Source organism: Amia ocellicauda, chromosome 8, assembly GCF_036373705.1.
Source record: "Amia ocellicauda isolate fAmiCal2 chromosome 8, fAmiCal2.hap1, whole genome shotgun sequence".
Lineage (NCBI taxonomy): Eukaryota > Metazoa > Chordata > Actinopteri > Amiiformes > Amiidae > Amia > Amia ocellicauda.
Window position 1 is genome coordinate 28961235 of NC_089857.1, and position 19447 is coordinate 28980681.

A 19447-nucleotide genomic window follows, 5' to 3' on the forward strand; every position below is an offset into this window, starting at 1 on the left:
TATAGAAACTGTGTGACATGTAACAAGATTGAGATGTTTACTTATTAGGGAAAAGTTAAACTGGTGTAAACTTAGTATGGTGCAGGATGTTTTGGAAATATGGGCTATATACTCTATTCCATCTATGAAACCACAGCATATTCTAAGTTTGCTCTTTGAGTTCTGTCAAGAGAATTGTAATTATAGTCTTTGAGACCAGCTGGATGTTGGGTTTTAAGTTCAACTTTCTCGTTCTCGCACACAGCTGGTTGTTAAAAACTTTGGCGTTCCTTGCTGGCAAACACATATCATGTATTCCTAGCCCATATCAATATACGATCTTTTTTTGTATACTTTGTTCTTTGCCAACTCCATGCAAGGTGTTCATGCTGTAAGACAAAGATATGTAATAGTCCTTGAATGACAATTATATGGCATTTAGTAAACTAACTGAATTTTGTTTACTTGAGGTCGCACCCAATTAAATTCATATATGTTTTATATGGAAAGTCTTGTAATTTTTAGCATTTAATTTGATTTCAGCTAACAGAAGCAATCTTGTGATGGGTCTCTATCCAAACTCCAATTGTTCTTAATTGTACTTTCACATAGATACACAGGTGACCCGAATAGAAACCATGACTAAAGCACTAAAGGTGATTTATATTTAAATCGCCAAAACAGTCTCTTGTAAATTGGTTTAAAACTTCATGAAGCTCTACAGAGTCTCACCTGAAAAGGCCCTCGTTGGACATTTAGAGTAGTCACTGCAGAGTAATCCCAGTTGCACTGCCTGGCCAAATTATAAGGCATGACAAGAGTTCTCTTTGTTTGCTTTTGCAGATCTGTTGGTTCTGAAAGGAAGAAACATTAAGAATGATTTACATAAAAAAAGCCCCATACAGTCCTTATGATTGAACATTCAACAAGCTTGTACAAAGCACTCTCCATCAAAAGAATAAGAAGCTGCCCAGCTGGGGGTAGGAGAAAACATTTCACAACAACAAACTTTCACTATCAGCCCATGCTTCTATATGCAGGGTTCTCTTTCATAGTGTTCTGAGGCATAAGATAGCTCTCAAGTGTGCAAGAAACATGCTTGGGCAGCTTTTGTCCACCATCTTGCAAGCACTCTACTTATTACATGTAGCCCTGATATCGTTACAGTAGTATAATTAGTATGTATCCTATGAGACAGAAGTGGAAAAGTTGGGTTTCTTGGATGATTGAGAGATGTATTAAATTCAACTCTTTTGTGGTGTGAATAGCTTTCTTTTTGTTACGTTAAGTGATGTGGTGTCATCACAGGTTCCTCTTAATAGAGTTCAAATGAACCTTTCAGTGGCAACGTGCCCTGTCCTCCACTGTATCTGGTAAATGGAGAAACCTCATGGTTATAGGCACTGAGCCCTTGGGATTTTGTGCTTTTAAGTTATGTATCATGTAAGATTAATCTGCTCCACCCTGCCTCAATCCTGAAAGTACTTTTTTACATCGCATCCTCACGATATTACATTTTCAGAATTATTGATTATAATTTAGTATTTGTTATTACCATTTAAAAAACAATTGTATATATTTTTTAACACTGTGCATATAGACCTGTAAACACAGACACAAGCATATTGTTTAAAACATCCTTCTCCGTCATACTGTGCAAACTTCTGTTATTTGGATACAGTTCCAAAACCTAAGCTCTTCAATTTGAATTGTACTTTGCAATGTGTTACTCTCATTTAACTCAGCTGGGATCTGAAAAGATTGGCATCGACTGCTTTACATGTTTTAAAGCCAAAATATGTACACAGTAATGATAAGTATTTCAGTGGCACTGACGGTAGAAATAGTCTGGTCTGGAGTTCACCAAACTCAAGTAGAAATTGATGTTTTTCCTAATTGTCAGTACAGGCTTCGCAGTGCCGGTTCCAGGCAGTGACAGGCCGAGCGGGACAGAGCCCAGTCTCTACCGTCTTGTCTTGGCGAAGTCGCCTGGCAGGATCTGCTCATTAGGTTCATCATGCGTTAGAGGATCTGGCCAGATAGTGAGATCATAGGACACCCTTTAGCTTCCAGTCTTTGCTAACATGTGAATTAAATCATTTGGGGGGAAACTGAGGACACCTTGGAGATGCTTAGTTAAAAATACATTTCAAAATTACATTCAGTGTTAGAATAAATACACGTAAATGTATAATTATATAAATATATATGTAATTATGAATGATGAATGAAACCTTATGAGTCATCTTAAAATATAAAATAAAGGAGTAAAGCATCTGACAGTATGCACATTCACCCAGATACACAATAATAAAACGTGTGCATTTTTTCTTCGCAACAAACACCGATCTTTTGTGATAATTATTTCAAAAACTGAAAAGAATAGACTGAAAACAATTATGGGAAAGAACAGAAATGGGAAATATGTATTTGCCTATTTAAACCTTTCATTATACAGTAATATGACATTTTCTGAATATTTCTGGTGGGGAAAGAGTGAAATGCAAGGGAGGGAGGCCTACATTTCATTAAATGAGATTACTTCCTTGCAGCTGGCATTCGTGGTGTTAATTTTTAGACCTGCCTGATTTGATTTACTGGGTGAATTCATAGTTAAGTGTTTCCTGTTCTCGGGTATATTAAGTGGAATGCATCATATCAAATGGTCAATACTTCATAAAGGATGTGCCATATGCCCCAATTGTTTAATGTATAATATACCCTTCTTGTTGCTTATTAGTTTATCCCTAAACCCTCATGCTGTATTATGTATATTATACTAAGTGCCTATTAATTTTATACATACGCTCAATACCCTGTCCCCTCTCAATGTTAAGGCAATCATGGTTAAATCCAAGATCATTTTTTAGCTTGATTGTCAGGCTATTCAATCAATTAAACAATTATGAACGATCGATTTTTCAAAATGAAAAGATTAAAGATGCTTCACAGATGGTGACCTGTGTTTAGAAATGTGTTTTATCTACCTACCATTAATATCAACAAATGCATTGTGGGAGAATGTATAGTTCATTTATAAAGCCTCATTAACCAAACGTTAATCTCAGTTCACGGGCTCATTTGTTTGTGTTGATTCTCATAACACATTTTTATGGACACGGCCTTCCTGAAATACAAAATCGACCAGCTCCTAACTCATCATCATTGGATATTAGTGTCTCTGGCCTCAGTTATAAAGGTACACAACCCAAATGTTAAATAGTCAGAAGGATTTAACCCCCACTGCTATGAAATGTGTTTCTAAAAAAGAACTAGGTCACTTATTTACCGGTTTGTTCATTCTAATATTGTCTTTTTAATTAAAGACAAGGTTAATGTGTATGACTGTTGTTGCAACTCATTCCCATGAAAACTCAACTTACTATGCATTGGCCTCCAGCACAAAAACCATGAGTGTCTGAAATGGCCATCTGTTTTGTGTGTGCGTGTGTGTGTGTTTATGCTAAACTGCCTTTTTGTAATGCTTCTATGTGAACTAGCAAACTAACTAATAAATCAATAAAATAATAATTAATGAAACACTTAAGAATCTGAGATAAATATGTTCATATCCTAAACCAATTTTTTCCTAAATGCAGGAAAACAATGTTTTCTAACATCTGTACATTAAAATACTATTTGAGTAATGTGTAATGGAGGAACAGCATTCTCTACCTACTGCACTTTCAACACTTCACCTCAAAATCAAAAACAAGTGATTATTCACTTCACCTGATCTAGTGCAACAAATTATATTAAAACAAAATGTTTAACTTCAGTAAAAATAATTGTTTGTGTGTGAAACAGCAGTTTAAGTTCCCCTTCACTGGCTCTTCATTGTGAAAACGGGAAGTCCTGGCATTCTTGTGTGCGTTTTCATTCTCATCCAACATTCAAATAGTTTCCTTTCAAGTGGTATTTGGTGATTATGCAAAGACACTGGACTACAAATCACGCAAGTAGAGTATTCCAGCAATGTGTAAAACATTGAATATTGTCAAAAAGAGGATGATAAAATTAAACTCCAAAAGTTCTACAGTCCAGAAGTGCTCTACACCCCGTTGTCATTAAAAAAAACACATTTTAGTTTCGACTTTTTTTTTTTTTTTTTTTTAAATCAATGGTTTAACCCATATATATATATATATATATATATATATATATATATATATATATTTTTTTTTTTTGCTTTGTAAATTGAAGCAAAGCGTGGTCTAGTTATGTATAGTATAGTATAGTGTACTAGACATTGTATTGCTTCTCTAAATTCATCCCTTCAATAGATTATTCAATATCACCCTCTAGTGTTCCCATTTTGCTATTGATTTTGCTACACTTCATAATTGTTTTAAATAGTAACACCATGCAAACCTGTCTGAGGTTGTTTAGACTGACAACATGCATCACAGTTTAATAGTTTTCTATATTTCAGACCTCTTTTTTTGTCTGGAAAGTTTTATTTGCAATAGAAAATGTTTTTTTTTAAGCAGTAACATTTTACAATATGACAGTCACAGTTGTGCATTGTACAGGTGAGTTTTCTATATGTGGTTGGAGGCTTAAATAACTTCGGACTGTGTATTTAGTCATAATGGTTTGGTCAAATGTAGCTCAAACGTGTCATATGATTTGCAAAAGAGGTGAAAGAACAGTACAAAATCTTAGTTACTTCAACCCTGTGGAGATGCATCATCATTGGCTTTATATATAAAAAAGAAACTTGCCATTAAATAATTATTTTAGAAGGCAGTGATAATAAAAGCTAGAATCTGTCTCCCCTCAGGATTTGAGGTTAGATAATCAACATTTGTATCTCCTAGGCCAAAACTGTCAACTTGCATTTTAATTTTGGAAATTTTGATTGATTGCTTCTGTGGACAGGTGTCTTTTATACAGGTAACGAGCTGAGATTAGGAGCACTGCCTTTAAGAGAGTGCTCCTAATCTCAGCTCGTTACCTGTATAAAAGACACCTGGGAGCCAGAAATCTTGCTGATTGATAGGGGATCAAATACTTATTTCCCTCATTAACATGCAAATCAATTTATAACTTTTTTGAAATGCGTTTTTCTGGATTTTTTTGTTGTTATTCTGTCTCTCACTGTTAAAATACACCTACCATTAAAATTATAGACTGATCATTTCTTTGTCAGTGGGCAAACATACAAAATCAGCAGGGGATCAAATACTTTTTTCCCTCACTGTACATTGTCTTTTCTAATGCTATTCATGTAGATCTTTCTTGGGATATATCATTTTGAATATCCTTATTCAAAGTACTGTGTTGTCTTTGATCTCTTAGACTCAGAGAACTGAGGAAGCAGCAGGAACAACTAGGCTGTGAGTTAAAAGATTTGGACAGACAACTTTCCGAGACTGTGACCCAGCTGCAGAGAAACCATTCCATTGTAAGTAACCAACCCAGTGCATGGGATAACACACTCCCACTTTGAGCATCTCTATTTTCCAGAAAGTCGTTTGGGAACTCAAGCAAGAAAGTATGAATCCAACATTTTTGTGAAGCAGGGTTTTTCCAGGACATTCTTCATATTACTTCCTGCATCTGACAGTGACTGTCTACAACTGGAATTGTCCAGATGGACCTCAGAGGATAATTCCTCCTTATATTTGTGCTGAAAGCAACAATATGGACAAGCACAATCTTTACATATGTCACTGCATCCAAATGTCACTGTGAATTTCAATCAAGGCCATAATTGAAAAATACCACTCATATGCTATAATGTGGCCTCTTTTTGAATTACACTTGTTGAGACCTGATATAACAAACGCATAACATTTAATGAGACTTCTTTAGAGGCTAACTGATTGATTTATACAGGCAAGGTGGCCCAAAATAGTGGCTTACATCTATATTTTAATGATAAGTGAAAGAAGAGCAGTTGTCTCGAGTGGATCCACTAAGTAATTATATCATTAATCTTGTGTTGTGAGGAGCATGTTTCCTGACTGCTTTGCGTTCCTCTGGTCAGGAGCTGGTGAGAGTGCAGCAGCTCACAGAAGAAGCCATTGCCAGAAAGGAAGTGCAGGTTTTGCATCTCAAAGAGCAGGAGGAAGACCTGACAGCCCTTCAGGCGATGCTGGGAGAAGACGTGCAGCGATACGAAGAAGAGGCCAACCATCTTCAGAACTTCTCAGACAAACTGTCCAGTGAAATGGAGGGAGACAGCCAATCCAGGCCAGAGAAGAGCGTGGTAATCTCACAGTGCCTTGTGTCTGCAGATTGCTTTCTGTGTCTTAATGCCTTAAAGAGAGAGTCATTAAAGGCTTCCTATAGAGAGAACAGTAATGTATATAACGTTCTCCAAAACTGACCTGACCTAAGGAGGTTGTTTATTTTTCATCAGCATCCAGTAACTACTGTCCTCTGTACTGATTAAGTAAAGACAACGTTACTTAAACTAAGCTAGACATTAATTGTGACTTATTAGAAGTTCTTGCTTTATAGCTGCATGGTTCCCTAAACCTGCATGAACCTGGAAGTAATGATAGCAAATGCTTGTGCTTGGGTATAACTCTCTTCTGCATCCTTTAAGGAAGTCAGTGGAGGAGAATGGAGGAGCTCAGCATCTTGGCCTAACTATTGCATCTGCTTTCCTGTGCTTATTGCCTAATGCTACTAACCACTGCAATTGTTTCACCATGGTAAACTGCAAAGATATTTATAAGTGAAAATAATGAATTTAGGTAGTACTTCAGTACTTACAAATGTAAAATCAAACTGGGCCTGCTATCAAAGGAAACACAGAACTAAAGCTGTAGCTACATAAAACAAGCTGTGTTCGTACGGCAAAATCACAGTATTTGACTTTCAGAACTTGGTACTGTTATTTATACTTTGTCCTTTTTGGTTTGGCTGTATGTAAAGGAAACAAAGCACACATCATTCTAAAGCTCTTGACTCCAAATAAATGTATGGCTATTGAAAGTCTTGCTTTGTGCCAAAAATATATACCCTTACCCAGGATGATGTTTGAAATGACATTTACTAGAACAAATGCAGGCATTCTTCATGTGTTGTATAGGCAAGTTGAGCTCTTGAGAATTTGAAAAATTGTGCCTTCTAACAGAATTACATGTTTCTGATCTTCTGTCCAAATGCCATGTGAATAAGACCACTGCAGTACTCCGAGTAAGTCCCCAGACAAGCCTTGCTCAAGCCCAATCTCAGACCATCACCACACAAAATATTGCCTGACTAGCGTTGCAAACCTGCATTTTAAGGTTCATCGTAGAGTGTATATGACCTTTTTATATATACAATTCCTCTAGAACTACTAATGCTACTTGGTGTTGAATAACTGTTGGCATAGCTACAGCTCTTTGTTGTGCTAGTGCTCTGCTCTGCATGCGCTTGTGTGGCTTGTAGGGTCGTGAAAAACATAATTCCGTACCCTCTCCCTAATTACGGTATATTCATTACCCATGTTGCATTCACATTCAAAATGATGTTGAGCTCCATCTAAAGACACCAAGTTTTGTTCAGATAGTCTGATCAATATGTTACTCTTCACATACATTTTCTATATGTTATTCCATGAATGACCCAAAGAAAGGTCTCCCTTATTTCTGCAGTCACATCAGCATGCACACTGAAGAAAGCTGAAGGGTGAGGCTTTGGATTAGCACAGCCATTTGTTATCCAAATCTGTTGAACTGCTAATCAGTTATTGGCGAGAATCCAGTTCATTTATATAATGAGCATTAACATAATTGCCACATTTGATCATTAATTGCAAGAAGACCAGTTTTTTATATATATTGGAAAGCTAACTAAATTGGAAGCGTTTCATTTTGCATCACTCTTATTAGATCTGAACTTAAATTAAATCTAACCAGACAAAATTCTGTGTAAATGAATAGACTGATGTTAAAGCAGCTTAATTGGGCTTTGTGTAAAAGAAACATTTCAAATATTCACAGCCTCACTGCATTCAGCATATGATGCAGTGCCTCATACTGCATTTTTAATTTTAAAAAAATTAAATTGCCTGTATGAATACAGCAGTCATCTTGATACTTAACATAACCAGTGAAAGAAACAGAATTAATATAATTTGCATATGCGGTGTCTGTAACTCAATTTAATCTCTCCAAGCATGCAAAATAAGTGATAATGCAGTTATAGAAGGGAACATGTGCATACATTCACAAATATAATAATTAATTGCAAACCTCTGCTTAAATCTAAGACCTTCTTATTTGTATTACAGGTCAAATACAATCTGCTTTTGTTGTTTCAGACATGACTTGTCAGCATATGTAAAGTAGATTAATCTGTAACCTGCCAAGGAACCAGTCATTTTTATGTCATCCTTAAAATAATCTTCTTAAGCAATACATTGCTTTGCTATTTAGAAAAAAGAAAAGGCAACTGCATTTGCTACATGGTCGTTCTTGTAAAGATATAGGAGTCACTAGTGACAACATAGTTAAATTATAATATCAGTGCCCTATGTTTGTTGATTTTATTTTCAAACTGTGTTCAAACAGTTTCAAACAGTGATGTTAATATGGCAATAGTAATTGCAGGAACACAAGGAATGCAAAATATTTAGTAGATTTGTATTTAAAATTCAATACCCTTTCTTACAATTGTGGAAGGATGTCCATATATATGTTAAACCATGTTTATTTCTGGTAGAAAAACATGTCTTCATTGTACACAAGTTGCCCAGGCAATGTCTCTGCTTTCAGTCTATTCCAGCGTGTACAAGTGAACGGGATGTGAATGGGATGGTGAACTGGAGAAAAAAGGATATACAAAACTGTAGACCTGCTTGCGTTCTGGAGGCCCTTTTTTGAAATGAAAGCTTGTTTTTTTTAGGGAACTGTTGGCAAGGAGACTAGAAGAGCCACGGAAAATGGTGTATCTGTTCAACAACAAGCAGATAGTCATTCGCTTCATCAGAACCAGATGGAAAAAGGGCTGCCTTCTCACTCTGTTACAGGACACAGCAGCACTCAAAATGGAGACAGTGTTGTATCCTCCAAGTCACCTGGTGGCAAACAAACTGAAAGCATTACTAGAGAGGCCCCTTCCAGTGCTGAGCTTCACACGAAGATGGCTTCGACAAACAGAAGTGCATCTTTCAAGAAGGAAACTAATTTGAAACGGTCAGGCAGTGTAAAAGATCTCATTTATAAGTTTTCTGGAAGTGAAAATGGCAAAACATCTCCGACTGTGACTGGTGATCACAAGACCGAAAGGAAGTCCTTGGAAAAGAGTGGTTCAGACTCTGAGTTGATGGTGGAGGAGAAGAGGAAGCCAGGAGGTATTAACTCCCTGTTCAGTAAGAGCGATGGAGGGACACTGAGTGACCAGAGGAAAACCAGCAACAATGAGAGTGTGCTGCCCACTATCAGTGTGATACCTGCACCAGCGATATCAGTATCTGAACAAAACACCTACCAACACAATGGATCTCGTTCTCTTGAAAATCTCTCTGGGTCCAATTTTTCTGGCCAGAGCAACCCAGCACCGGACACGTCTCAAAACAGGGGCAGTCTTCTCACTGGGTCAACAGAGATCCCACTGGCGTCAGAGCCAAGTGGGAAAGTTTTGGTAAGTTCACTGGAATCGGAATGGAGTCAGAAACACAGCTTCCTAATGCAATAACACACCTGCATGTTACTAACAGTATACAGGAACTGTAGCTCCTGTTATTCAACTGAAGGAAATGCACATTTATTCTTTCTTCATCTCTTCACTTCAACATCACTTTCCATCCCATTTCACATCACATGTTTCATGCTTCTGAAGATGCTTTTGCAATAATGACTTCCTGCCAGCTTTGTGTAATGACTATCTAGATGGAAGGTGTTCTCAGAAAATGGGACAGAAACAGAAGTCTGACCAGTGTTTTCTTGATACAGAAACTAGGACTTTGTCACATTGACCATGCACATTGAGAAGCTTTGAATTATTAAGTATTAAAATATTTCATTAAATATGTTTGCAGTTTACCATGCCTCTGCTATGCTTTTCACTGAACTTAACCCAGCACTATCACTTGCACCCCAGTTAAATTGAAACATGTTCATGCCTGGCTTTTTATCCTGAAAAGTCAAAATTATTACTTATCGGTTAAGTTTAAAAGCTAGGAATGCTGTTCAATAATTAGATATTTATGAAAGATTACTTTATATTCCTGGTTACAAATTTCCCTCCATCCATCTATTTTTGAAACCGCTTATCCTGGCCAAGGAGGTTACAGATTTACTGGAGAAAATACATAAGTCATAAGTTGTCATAATGAATCTGTTTTAAAGAATAATACAATTATGCATTGCATTGTCTTTACATAAAAGTGCATCCTTTACAGCATAACCTATATACTCGTTTAAACTGGTCAACATGGTAAACTTGAAAATATTCAGCAGGATGAATCTGAAATAAATAAAGTTGTATTTCTAACTTTAATGTTCAACAGTTAAAGTGTATAATAAAATAATTGTATAGCTTCCTACCTCTGATTATAACTGAATAATCATTTATTTATATATTTCTTTATTTATTGCCATTCTCTAGGATTCTGACAAGCAACCTGAAAACTTTCCAACCAATACCAGAGCCAGCCAAAGTGCAAAATATCAACTGCTTCAGGATTCAGAAGTTTCGCTGAACCATTTAAAAGGCACTGATGGCAGAGTGGCCGAGAATGGACGGGACTCTCACTGGGAGAATAATGGCACCAGTCCTTACCTGGGTCTGACCTACAGTATAGACAGACAAAGTTCCAGACTGGACTCCCTTGATTCGACTGGATCAAGAGACTGGGATAGCATATCCGATAGGGTATTTTTGCTTGCGTCCTAATTCACAAACCTAGAAATTTACTAAGCTTTATTAACTTTATTAAGAGAACCAAAACAGTCTTGCACAGGAATAAAATTAATACCTTTGCAAATTATTTAAATGTTTAACAATACAATTACACTAATTACATATTTTCTGCTTCTTTCTGTAACATTGTGAGATGCAATCTATAATGTGTCTCTCTTTCTTTTACTTCAGATGAGTGGCATAGACAGCCCATCTCGCGTATTCAACAGCCCCTATAAGACACCATCTCTTGACTATGATCGAATCAATAGAATCTCGGAGTATAAGGTAAAGATGGTTTAATGTAATCATTTATTCCCAAATGAAATGCATCATGTGATTTTGTTTAATTGCTCTCCACCTCCTTGTGACTTGCTGTAATTGATTCTCTTGTCATTTTCCTTCTCCAGAGTATGCCAGTTCTGTCCCCTGCCACATCTGAAATCAGTCTCTTCAACAGCAGAAGCAGTAGCCCTGTTCCCTCTCCCACAATGCTTTCCCCTCGCAGTCGATTCACTGCCTATGACACCTGGAACAAACAGAGGGCGGTAAGAGATTGTACTGAACATTTAAAAGTGAACCCTTTTTCCTGGTAATGTCTCAATGAACATCAGTTGTATGCCTGCAGAGAGTGCACTCATATATTGTTCACGGCAAGTAAAATTCTCATTACATTTAGTAAATATTTTATGTACCCATTAATAAATAAGCATTGATCTTGTACAACTTTCATTTACATTTTTGAAAATGTAGTTTTTATTTTTGGACAGTAAATTAAATAATTTTGTAATTACTTTCATTATTTTCTACCAATTTTTTTTGTAACAAGTGCTTTTTTTATTTTTTATTATTTTTTAGCTATTTGTTAATTGAGATGCATTTCCTTTACTTTGTGAACAGGTAATGACTAGTCTGCCTGCACTGAGACCTGGAGTTCACAACAAACGAGATTATATTGAAGAACTCACACGGCTTTTAGACAACTGTCAAAAGGTACCAACTTTTTAATTTACGGTCTTACTGTGATTTAAAGGTTACCTTTTTATTTATATAGCTGTATATACTTTAGATATTGTTAAATGTTGTATGTTTTGGAAGAACCTTTTAATGGAATGGTTGATAATAAAATGCGAACTTGGGTTTAAACTGACATCATTGTCTCTGTTTAAGATCTTCTATTATTTGCTTGTGGCCTCAACCAGCTGCTTTAAGGTGGAGTCATGTTTTTGAGGAGATATGCAGGGGCACCTGTCAGGGATTGTAATATCGGTCATGCTTCTCCAGAGGAACCAGTTTCTGGAGGCAGAGAGTGTGGAGATGAACAAGGAGAGGAACCAGATCCGCTTCGAAATGAGAGGGCTGTTGGTGAGCAACGAGGACATGCTCAGGACAAATACCCAGCTGCAAGGAGAACTGAAGAGGGTGATGGATAGAGTGGTGGAGTTGGAAAGAGAAAACACAATGCTGAACGACCGCTTTGCACACATGGAGGTACAGTACTGCTGATTCTACAAACACACACACGTACTGGATAAAGCATACACACACACCTGTCCTGCTCCTTCAGTCCTTTAAGACTTTCAAGACTTGAGTTCTTTATTGTTTTGGTCAAAACAAAGTTAGTTAATGCTCAAGAGTTTATTAGCCTATTAAATGTTATAGTTACCAGGATTATACTTTTTCTTTTAATCTACTCGGATGTTCTTCAATGTGAGGAACAAATTAAATATTTTGCCATTTTTAATAATAAATAATTTTCCAGTTCTGAAAATTGTAACATAAGGATTTGCAAAGTAGTTTTGACTTTTAAATCTAGAGCTACAGAAGTAGATTTCTAAATATACCTGTGTAGGGAATACATGTTTTGAAATGTGATCCCAAGCTGACACGCTGAAGTGCGTTCAGTATTGTTAGCTGGTTTCACAAACCTCAATTTAGCACTTGTCTTGGACCAGCCAAGTCCACAACTAGTCCCAGCCTGAGTCTCTGAAACCAGCGCTATGTGTTTTCTTTACAGTCAGAGCTGTCACAGGCAAGAGAGGTGATGGTGGAAGCCAATGCTCAAGAATATGCATTCAACTACTTACAGCAGTCTCTAAAGAACAAGATACAAGATGCTGAGGTAAACCCATCATGTTTTGCTTGAGAAAAACATTGCTATAGAGATTTTCTCTAACCAGGATTAAAAAGCACAGCCTCTGGTTGTTTAGTCTGGTATATGGTCCAAGCCATTGAGAATAAACAGTCACTTTTTAATTTGGATGCTTGAAAATATCTGGTGGTTTAGTTTAACATTCTTCCTCTCTCTTCTATGAGTTTTACAGTTGCCTCAGCTTTTCCAAAAACACTTCCTGTAACATTTGGGTATTTAAGCATTTGGATAGCACATTTTAAATGTGTTGGGCAAGGAAGTTTATGATCAGAGTTAAAACTAAAGGGGGAAAAACATGCATCATAAAAAGCTATACACTTATCTTAATTAGTTACTTTAACATTTAACCAAAAACCTCTCCTCACTTTTTTTTTTTTATTATTATGGAATCAAAGCATATGCCACCCAGTAATCATTTTTGCATTAATGCTGAAAATGTCTTCTCTTGAATATATAAGAGTGCAATAGGCAAGTATTTAATGTGCTTTTTGTAATGTCATTATTGTGTGCATTTTCATCAGCTCAAAACGAGAAAGGTAAAACATTTATTTCATTATGTTGTGGTTTTCTGCAGGAAAACATGGAGAAACAAAATCAGCAAACCCAGGATCTTTCTGAGAAACTGTGGCTGACAGAGCGGAAAATGGAAGAGCTTGAAACAGAAAAGCAGAACCAAGACAAGATTATTGTTGACCTGAGAAACAAAGTGCTCCGACTGGAGACAGAGGTACTGACTGTGGTAGAGCGAGTGAGCTGGAATGGTTTTGTTGAGCTTGTATCCCATGAACACAACAAAATGTGAAAAACTCCAAGGGGGTGAAAACTTCCTATAGCCACTGTAGTTTGAAAACATTCTGTGTGAAAGGTGCTGTGACCAGTGTTTTTTTCATTCTACAGTATGTCTGCTCATGGCTTGTAACTAAAGGATATTTGTTAAGGATGCATTGTAGATCAGTGAATATTGACAGTCAACTTTTTTCAATTGAGGCCTAAAAGAGATTATACTGGTGCGTCATGTGACAGGTCTTGTTATTTTCTCTGCTGTTGCTCATTTCAATCCCAGTCTCATTCAAATGCTGTGGATTTGTGCATGTGGGTTTTCAGGAGTCTTTGTTACTATTCAGACATTTTGATCAGTGTTTAAAAAGCTAATGCAGTCAACTGCAGAGAGGCTGTGATTAAAATAAGACCAATGCTGGCTAAATTAAACTGGATTCTGTGTTTTCATAGCTGGGAGAGGCTCTCCAGATCTCAACCCAGTCCACAGCTGAGTTGAACCTGTTCCAGAAGCTGAAGAATGACTCCCAGCAGCGAGTTGCAGATCTGGAGGAGAACCTTCTGCAGAGAACACAGGAGTTGCAGAAGGCCCAGATGATTGTCAACCGATTACAAGGAGAGGTACTGTAACTTGGCTTTAGTGCCTCGCTGTCAGATTCCCCTCTCTGAACATTTAAACAAAGAGTTGTTAAACTTGATCACCACAGAAACCTTTTTATTAAACATTACTAACTGAAGTGTGAACTGAGACTTTTCCTCACTACCACCATGTCTGATTTGAGAAACTAAGTTAGACTTTCATTTATAAGGCATTAAAACATATTTGCACCATTTACTTAATTCCAGAAAAGTCATGTTCTAGGTACAGTTCCACTGCAAAGAATAATTCAGATGAAATTCAATTTTTGGTATCAATATATCCCAAAGATAAAATTAAATTAAAAGGGGCTTACAATTTTGATATAGTATGTAAATTAAAAGTATACTTTCGTAAGAGATAACATTGCAATAAGCTGCATAAAAGCTAATAAACATTTTAAGTCAATCATCAATTCCTTAAACATTTACCAATATGGTTTGCAAGTATGTGCTGAAAGAAATGTTGACAAATAACTCATTCATCACCTCTTCCACACACACACAGCATGGTATTTCACAGTTATCAAACACCTCTGGCCATCACCTGGTACTTGTGCAGTACACCTCCTCTTGACTCTTTAAAATGTGCTATGCGTGAGCCTTACACCTCAAGAAGTCAATTAAAATTTTGCTCTAATGATATTTGTGTTTGAGGGGGCAATTTTGAAATGTGTTAACCGGGTTTCTGGGGGATTTTGGCATGGCAGGGGTGGAATGCTGTAACCCCTCACCCCTCATGTATGGACTCACAGTCTGGTTAATCATAATAAGTGGTTGTGTCTGTGTGCTTCAGGTGTCCGGTAAGCTGATTGACAAGGAGAGGTCTCTGGAGGAGGAGATTCAGCTGCGGGAACGTCTGCAGCTGCAGTGCAAGCAGGCCGAGAGGAGCCTGGAAGACCTACAGATGGAGGTCCAGACTGCAGTCCAAGCCAAAGAGGACATTGCCAAACACCTCAAACTGGCACAGGTAGTCTCGCAGTACCACGTTGAAATCCTCTCCTTCTTCGTAGATTTAACACATCAACATTTCGATTAGTACTAGCCTTTGCTTCTCGTAGTTTAAGCTCTAACTATAGTTTTTCCATACCTGGGTTTCAACTGTATGTTCGCTGTCATTTTACTTGGTGATTCCTAAAGCTTGGAAGAGATCTTCAATGGGCAGAGTCTCCTCTTCTCTTATATAAACTGAGAAGTCCACTTTAATCAAATAAACAATCTTTACTTGACCTAGTGCTGTTCACCAAACAATTGTGGCTTTACAGCATGATTGTACACATGAAGCACAGTAGATAAATAAACCATTCGGCACAGAAGTTGGAAATGGTGGTGTGGATTGACTGAGAAGAAACCATATCATTGGCACAATTTAATATACCTTGGTACTGCCTGTGTTAATGTGACAGGAAAAGATGATTGAACTGGAGAGCGACTTGGAAGAAATGCATGACAATGAACAGAGGTGGGCTGTCAAGAACAAGAGAGCCCAAGAACAGGTACATTTGTATATTGACTACTTCACTCAATGATGTGAACTCTTCCGCCCCTAAAACTGCCAGTTGTACTGTCATTTTATTGTTGTTTTGATCTACATTTATTATGTATTTAAATATTTTGTATCATTTAATTGTTAATTACAGTAAACAAATTAAGCTTTCTCTTTCTGCTAAGATTTTTCAAAAATGTATTCTTCTTAGGTCTGACTAGTTTTATTTCTACTAGTTACTCCTGGGTATAACCTCTATCTAGTTAACTATTTAAACATCTGTGGTGAAAGACGCATTCGTTTAAATACATAAGCTCACTCCTCACTGTAGTTTACCTTCGTTTTACACAATTAACACACTTTCTAACACTAAAAAATAATTATTAACACTGTAAGCTGTACTTGCTTTTCTGCATGCTAAAACTGTATTTACTTGTACATTACAGATGGATCAACTTCAGCTAAAGTTGATACAAGAAAGAGATTTGAGGGAACAGCTGGACTGTGAGAAAGTGATGCTGGAGAGACAGGTACATGTTTGATGAGTAATGATTGTTGTAACAGGATAGAGAGTTGAAAATCTGTTCTATAGTAGATGTTTTTGTAGTTATTACTATTTATTATATATTGTATTTTGTCTGTTTCTGGTGTGTTCAGAAGGTGTCAGTGACAAGTATTACATTTAGACCTCAACATAACTACTTCAACATAATTTACATTTAAAATTGTATTATATGTACTTTTTTTAGAGTAATACTTTAAGATAAATTTTATACAATTCTGGTTGATAGTATAATGATTAGCAACTATACATTACATTGGAGACAAATGCTGCTGGCAGTATATTTTTATCAGTAACCTTTTATTCTCAGTATTATCTGATCCCTGCTTATGTGAAAAAAGACTCTTGAAAAACAATGTCCCATTAGTGGATATATTTTTCTAACAAAGAAATCTTAAAATACCATCTGTAGTTTGCACTGAAATTACATCATCCAATAGGAAAAGGCCTACATTGGATGGGGTAGTGTCACTTCTTTGCTCCGTAACAGAACAGTTTCACTTAAAAGGAGCACTTAAGTACAAATGGGTTGAAGAATGATGTGCCACTGTAAAGAATAGCAATTCACCTGCAACATAGCTGCAGCCAGTGCCTGCATGTTCCTAATTCTCCTTGTTCCTACTGTGTTTCAGATCAGGGACCTGAGAGTTGAGGTTCACGAGCTGCAGAACTCCAAAGTGCAGGAGGATGTCATGTCCAGAGCTGAGCTGAGGGTCAAAGAGCTGGAGAACTCCTTGAGAACAGAGGAGAGGTCAGTGGGGGACCATTCAAGAACAATGGCCAGTTACAGAAAATAACTTGTGCTCCTTCAGTTTACTGGTGTACCATACCACATTAAAGATTGAACGCTAGTTAAGCTGAAAGCTGCTATTTTTGATACTTAAGTTGTTTATGCAACTGGCCTCAAAGCATCTCTTTAAGGGGAATTTCAGTTCTATGGTACAACTTTATTACCCACAGCTAGGAAGAAATCTGCACTTCAGTGTTGTTTTGTTTCAGCTTACTGCATTTAACACTGCTTCTGATTTGTTGCGGTAGGAATAAAATCATTCTGACGAACAACATTGGGAAACTGGAGAGAAAGATTAAAGAGCTGACTGACCAGGTGGAGGAAGAACACCGCCTGGCGGAAGAACAGAAAGACCTGGTAATGATTGATTCACCACACAGGGGCGATAGAGAGCCATCTGTGTAAATATCAAATGTGTGCTCTTATTGTGATCAGGTCGAGTCTGCGTACTCATCCTGAAGTTGTGTGTACGTATCTTTGGTTTGTGTGTACAAATACTGGTGTACATTGTGACATTGCTGTATGCATGTGTGGATGAATTAATTAATTGGTAGATGTTTTCAGTTCTTAATATATATATATACACACACAGTACCATACTGGGGGTATATATTTACACTAAAATCATAAAAAGACTGTACAGCTCCATAGACCTGCCCCAGTATGTGAACAGCCATAGCCATGTACTATACTAAATTATTAACACTGTGTGAAATTGGTTGTTCCTCATGGTGTATGGTCCCGTTTTTAACAGTGTATATTGGGGGAGCTCTTTTAGTAGTTGGTTATACTTCAGAGTATAGGAAAGGTCACATTAGATCATAGCCAATTCATCCAATCAATCAATCAATTTCTATTTGGTATAGCACCCTTCACAAAGGTTGCCACCGCACTTCACAGATTAAAAAAAACATATAAGATAGTTTTAAATACAAAATGTAAAAGTAAATCATTGGACACGGAAGAAATAAATCACTGTTGTAGGAGATAAATCTCTGGGAGTCCATGGCTTAAGGCCTTGGCCTAATGGTTGCCTCCCCTCCAGGCAATGTACAAACAGGCAGCAAGAAGATCAGAAAGTTCTTCTATAGTGCTACAGTCTTTGGTCTTGCCTCTGGGTTGGCCTGTGACTCAATGTGAGCCTTCCCTGGCATGTATGTATGTACACAGAGGCAATTTTCCAATTACAGTATTATTTCTGAGCGTGTGTTTATGTTGTCCTGACTGTGTGGGCTGACCCTGTGACCACGGTTTCAGATGACCCAGCGGATGCGCACCTTGAAACGGCAGCTGAATGAGGCCGAGGAGGAGATGAGCCGCAAAGAGACGCAGTTCCGACTCTCTCAGAGAGAGCTGTCGGAGGAGCGCGAGGCCATCAGCCGTCTGCAGAGGCAGCTCCTGGACCAGCAAGTCCAGATAAAGTAAGACTTTACTTACAATTTCACTTACTGGGCCCTTCTAGACAATCACAGCCAGGTAATCCTCATTGGCATTTGCTTATATTGTAATATTTGAATCCCCACTCTACCAGAGAACTATCACATCTGAAAGGGAAATAGAGAAAAAGCCAATGTATATTATTTTTCTTTGTAACATGTGGATGCACGATATAGGAATGTGAAGTAGTAGAGTGTTTGTGTAGATTGTCGGCAGTTCTGGCTTTGTCACACTGTCAACAAGGTCACAAGTTTAATAGCAGCACATGCTATCGCATGAAGTAGGATTGATTTTATAGTAATTAATTATGACTTGATAAAAGGATCATTATCAAATAAATTACCCAGAACCAAGAACACCCAGCCTCTAGTGACTTATTACCACATAAAGAAAGGGAGAATTCATTGTAGGTGTGTTATATAAATAAATGACTTCCCTTCCTTGGAAAGGAAAGGTCAGGATGTTTGTTTCTCACCAAGGGGATAAACCTGGCAATTCTGAGAGCTGCGGTGTTGTTAACCTTCTACTTATTGCCATCAACTCTGTTTTATCGGGAGTTGCTATTAAGTCTGACTGTGGAGAATCAAAGTTATACAGGTGGTTTCACAGACTATATTAGCACTATCCTTGGACTGTCCTACATAAAACAAACCAAAACAACACTGGGTAGTTCAAGACTACTGCTAATGTAGGTATGTGAAATCTGCCCTTCAGTATCTAAATTAGTTTAAGTTAATCCTGCATAACAAAGTCTGTTTGTTTTTGGATTGAAACCAACACAGA

General features: G+C 37.3%; 1 protein-coding gene across 6 annotated transcripts in view; it reads left to right on the forward strand.

The window, feature by feature from the left end:
* The window catches only part of LOC136754807 (myosin heavy chain, embryonic smooth muscle isoform), a 45164-nt gene that overhangs the window by 21194 nt on the left and 4523 nt on the right, over positions 1-19447 (forward strand). For 5 of the 6 annotated variants that reach the window (XM_066710948.1, XM_066710947.1, XM_066710950.1 and 2 more), the window contains 17 exons: positions 5281-5386; positions 5972-6193; positions 8827-9564; positions 10531-10797; positions 11017-11112; positions 11235-11372; positions 11725-11817; positions 12109-12315; positions 12842-12946; positions 13551-13703; positions 14207-14374; positions 15186-15359; positions 15796-15885; positions 16322-16405; positions 17070-17188; positions 17476-17584; positions 18485-18648. In XM_066710948.1, the coding sequence (XP_066567045.1) occupies positions 6077-6193; positions 8827-9564; positions 10531-10797; positions 11017-11112; positions 11235-11372; positions 11725-11817; positions 12109-12315; positions 12842-12946; positions 13551-13703; positions 14207-14374; positions 15186-15359; positions 15796-15885; positions 16322-16405; positions 17070-17188; positions 17476-17584; positions 18485-18648 (2822 nt within the window). In that variant the 5' untranslated portion in view covers positions 5281-5386; positions 5972-6076. The remainder of the gene's footprint in view (positions 1-5280; positions 5387-5971; positions 6194-8826; positions 9565-10530; positions 10798-11016; positions 11113-11234; positions 11373-11724; positions 11818-12108; positions 12316-12841; positions 12947-13550; positions 13704-14206; positions 14375-15185; positions 15360-15795; positions 15886-16321; positions 16406-17069; positions 17189-17475; positions 17585-18484; positions 18649-19447) is intronic. The other variant, XM_066710951.1, reaches the window with a different exon arrangement.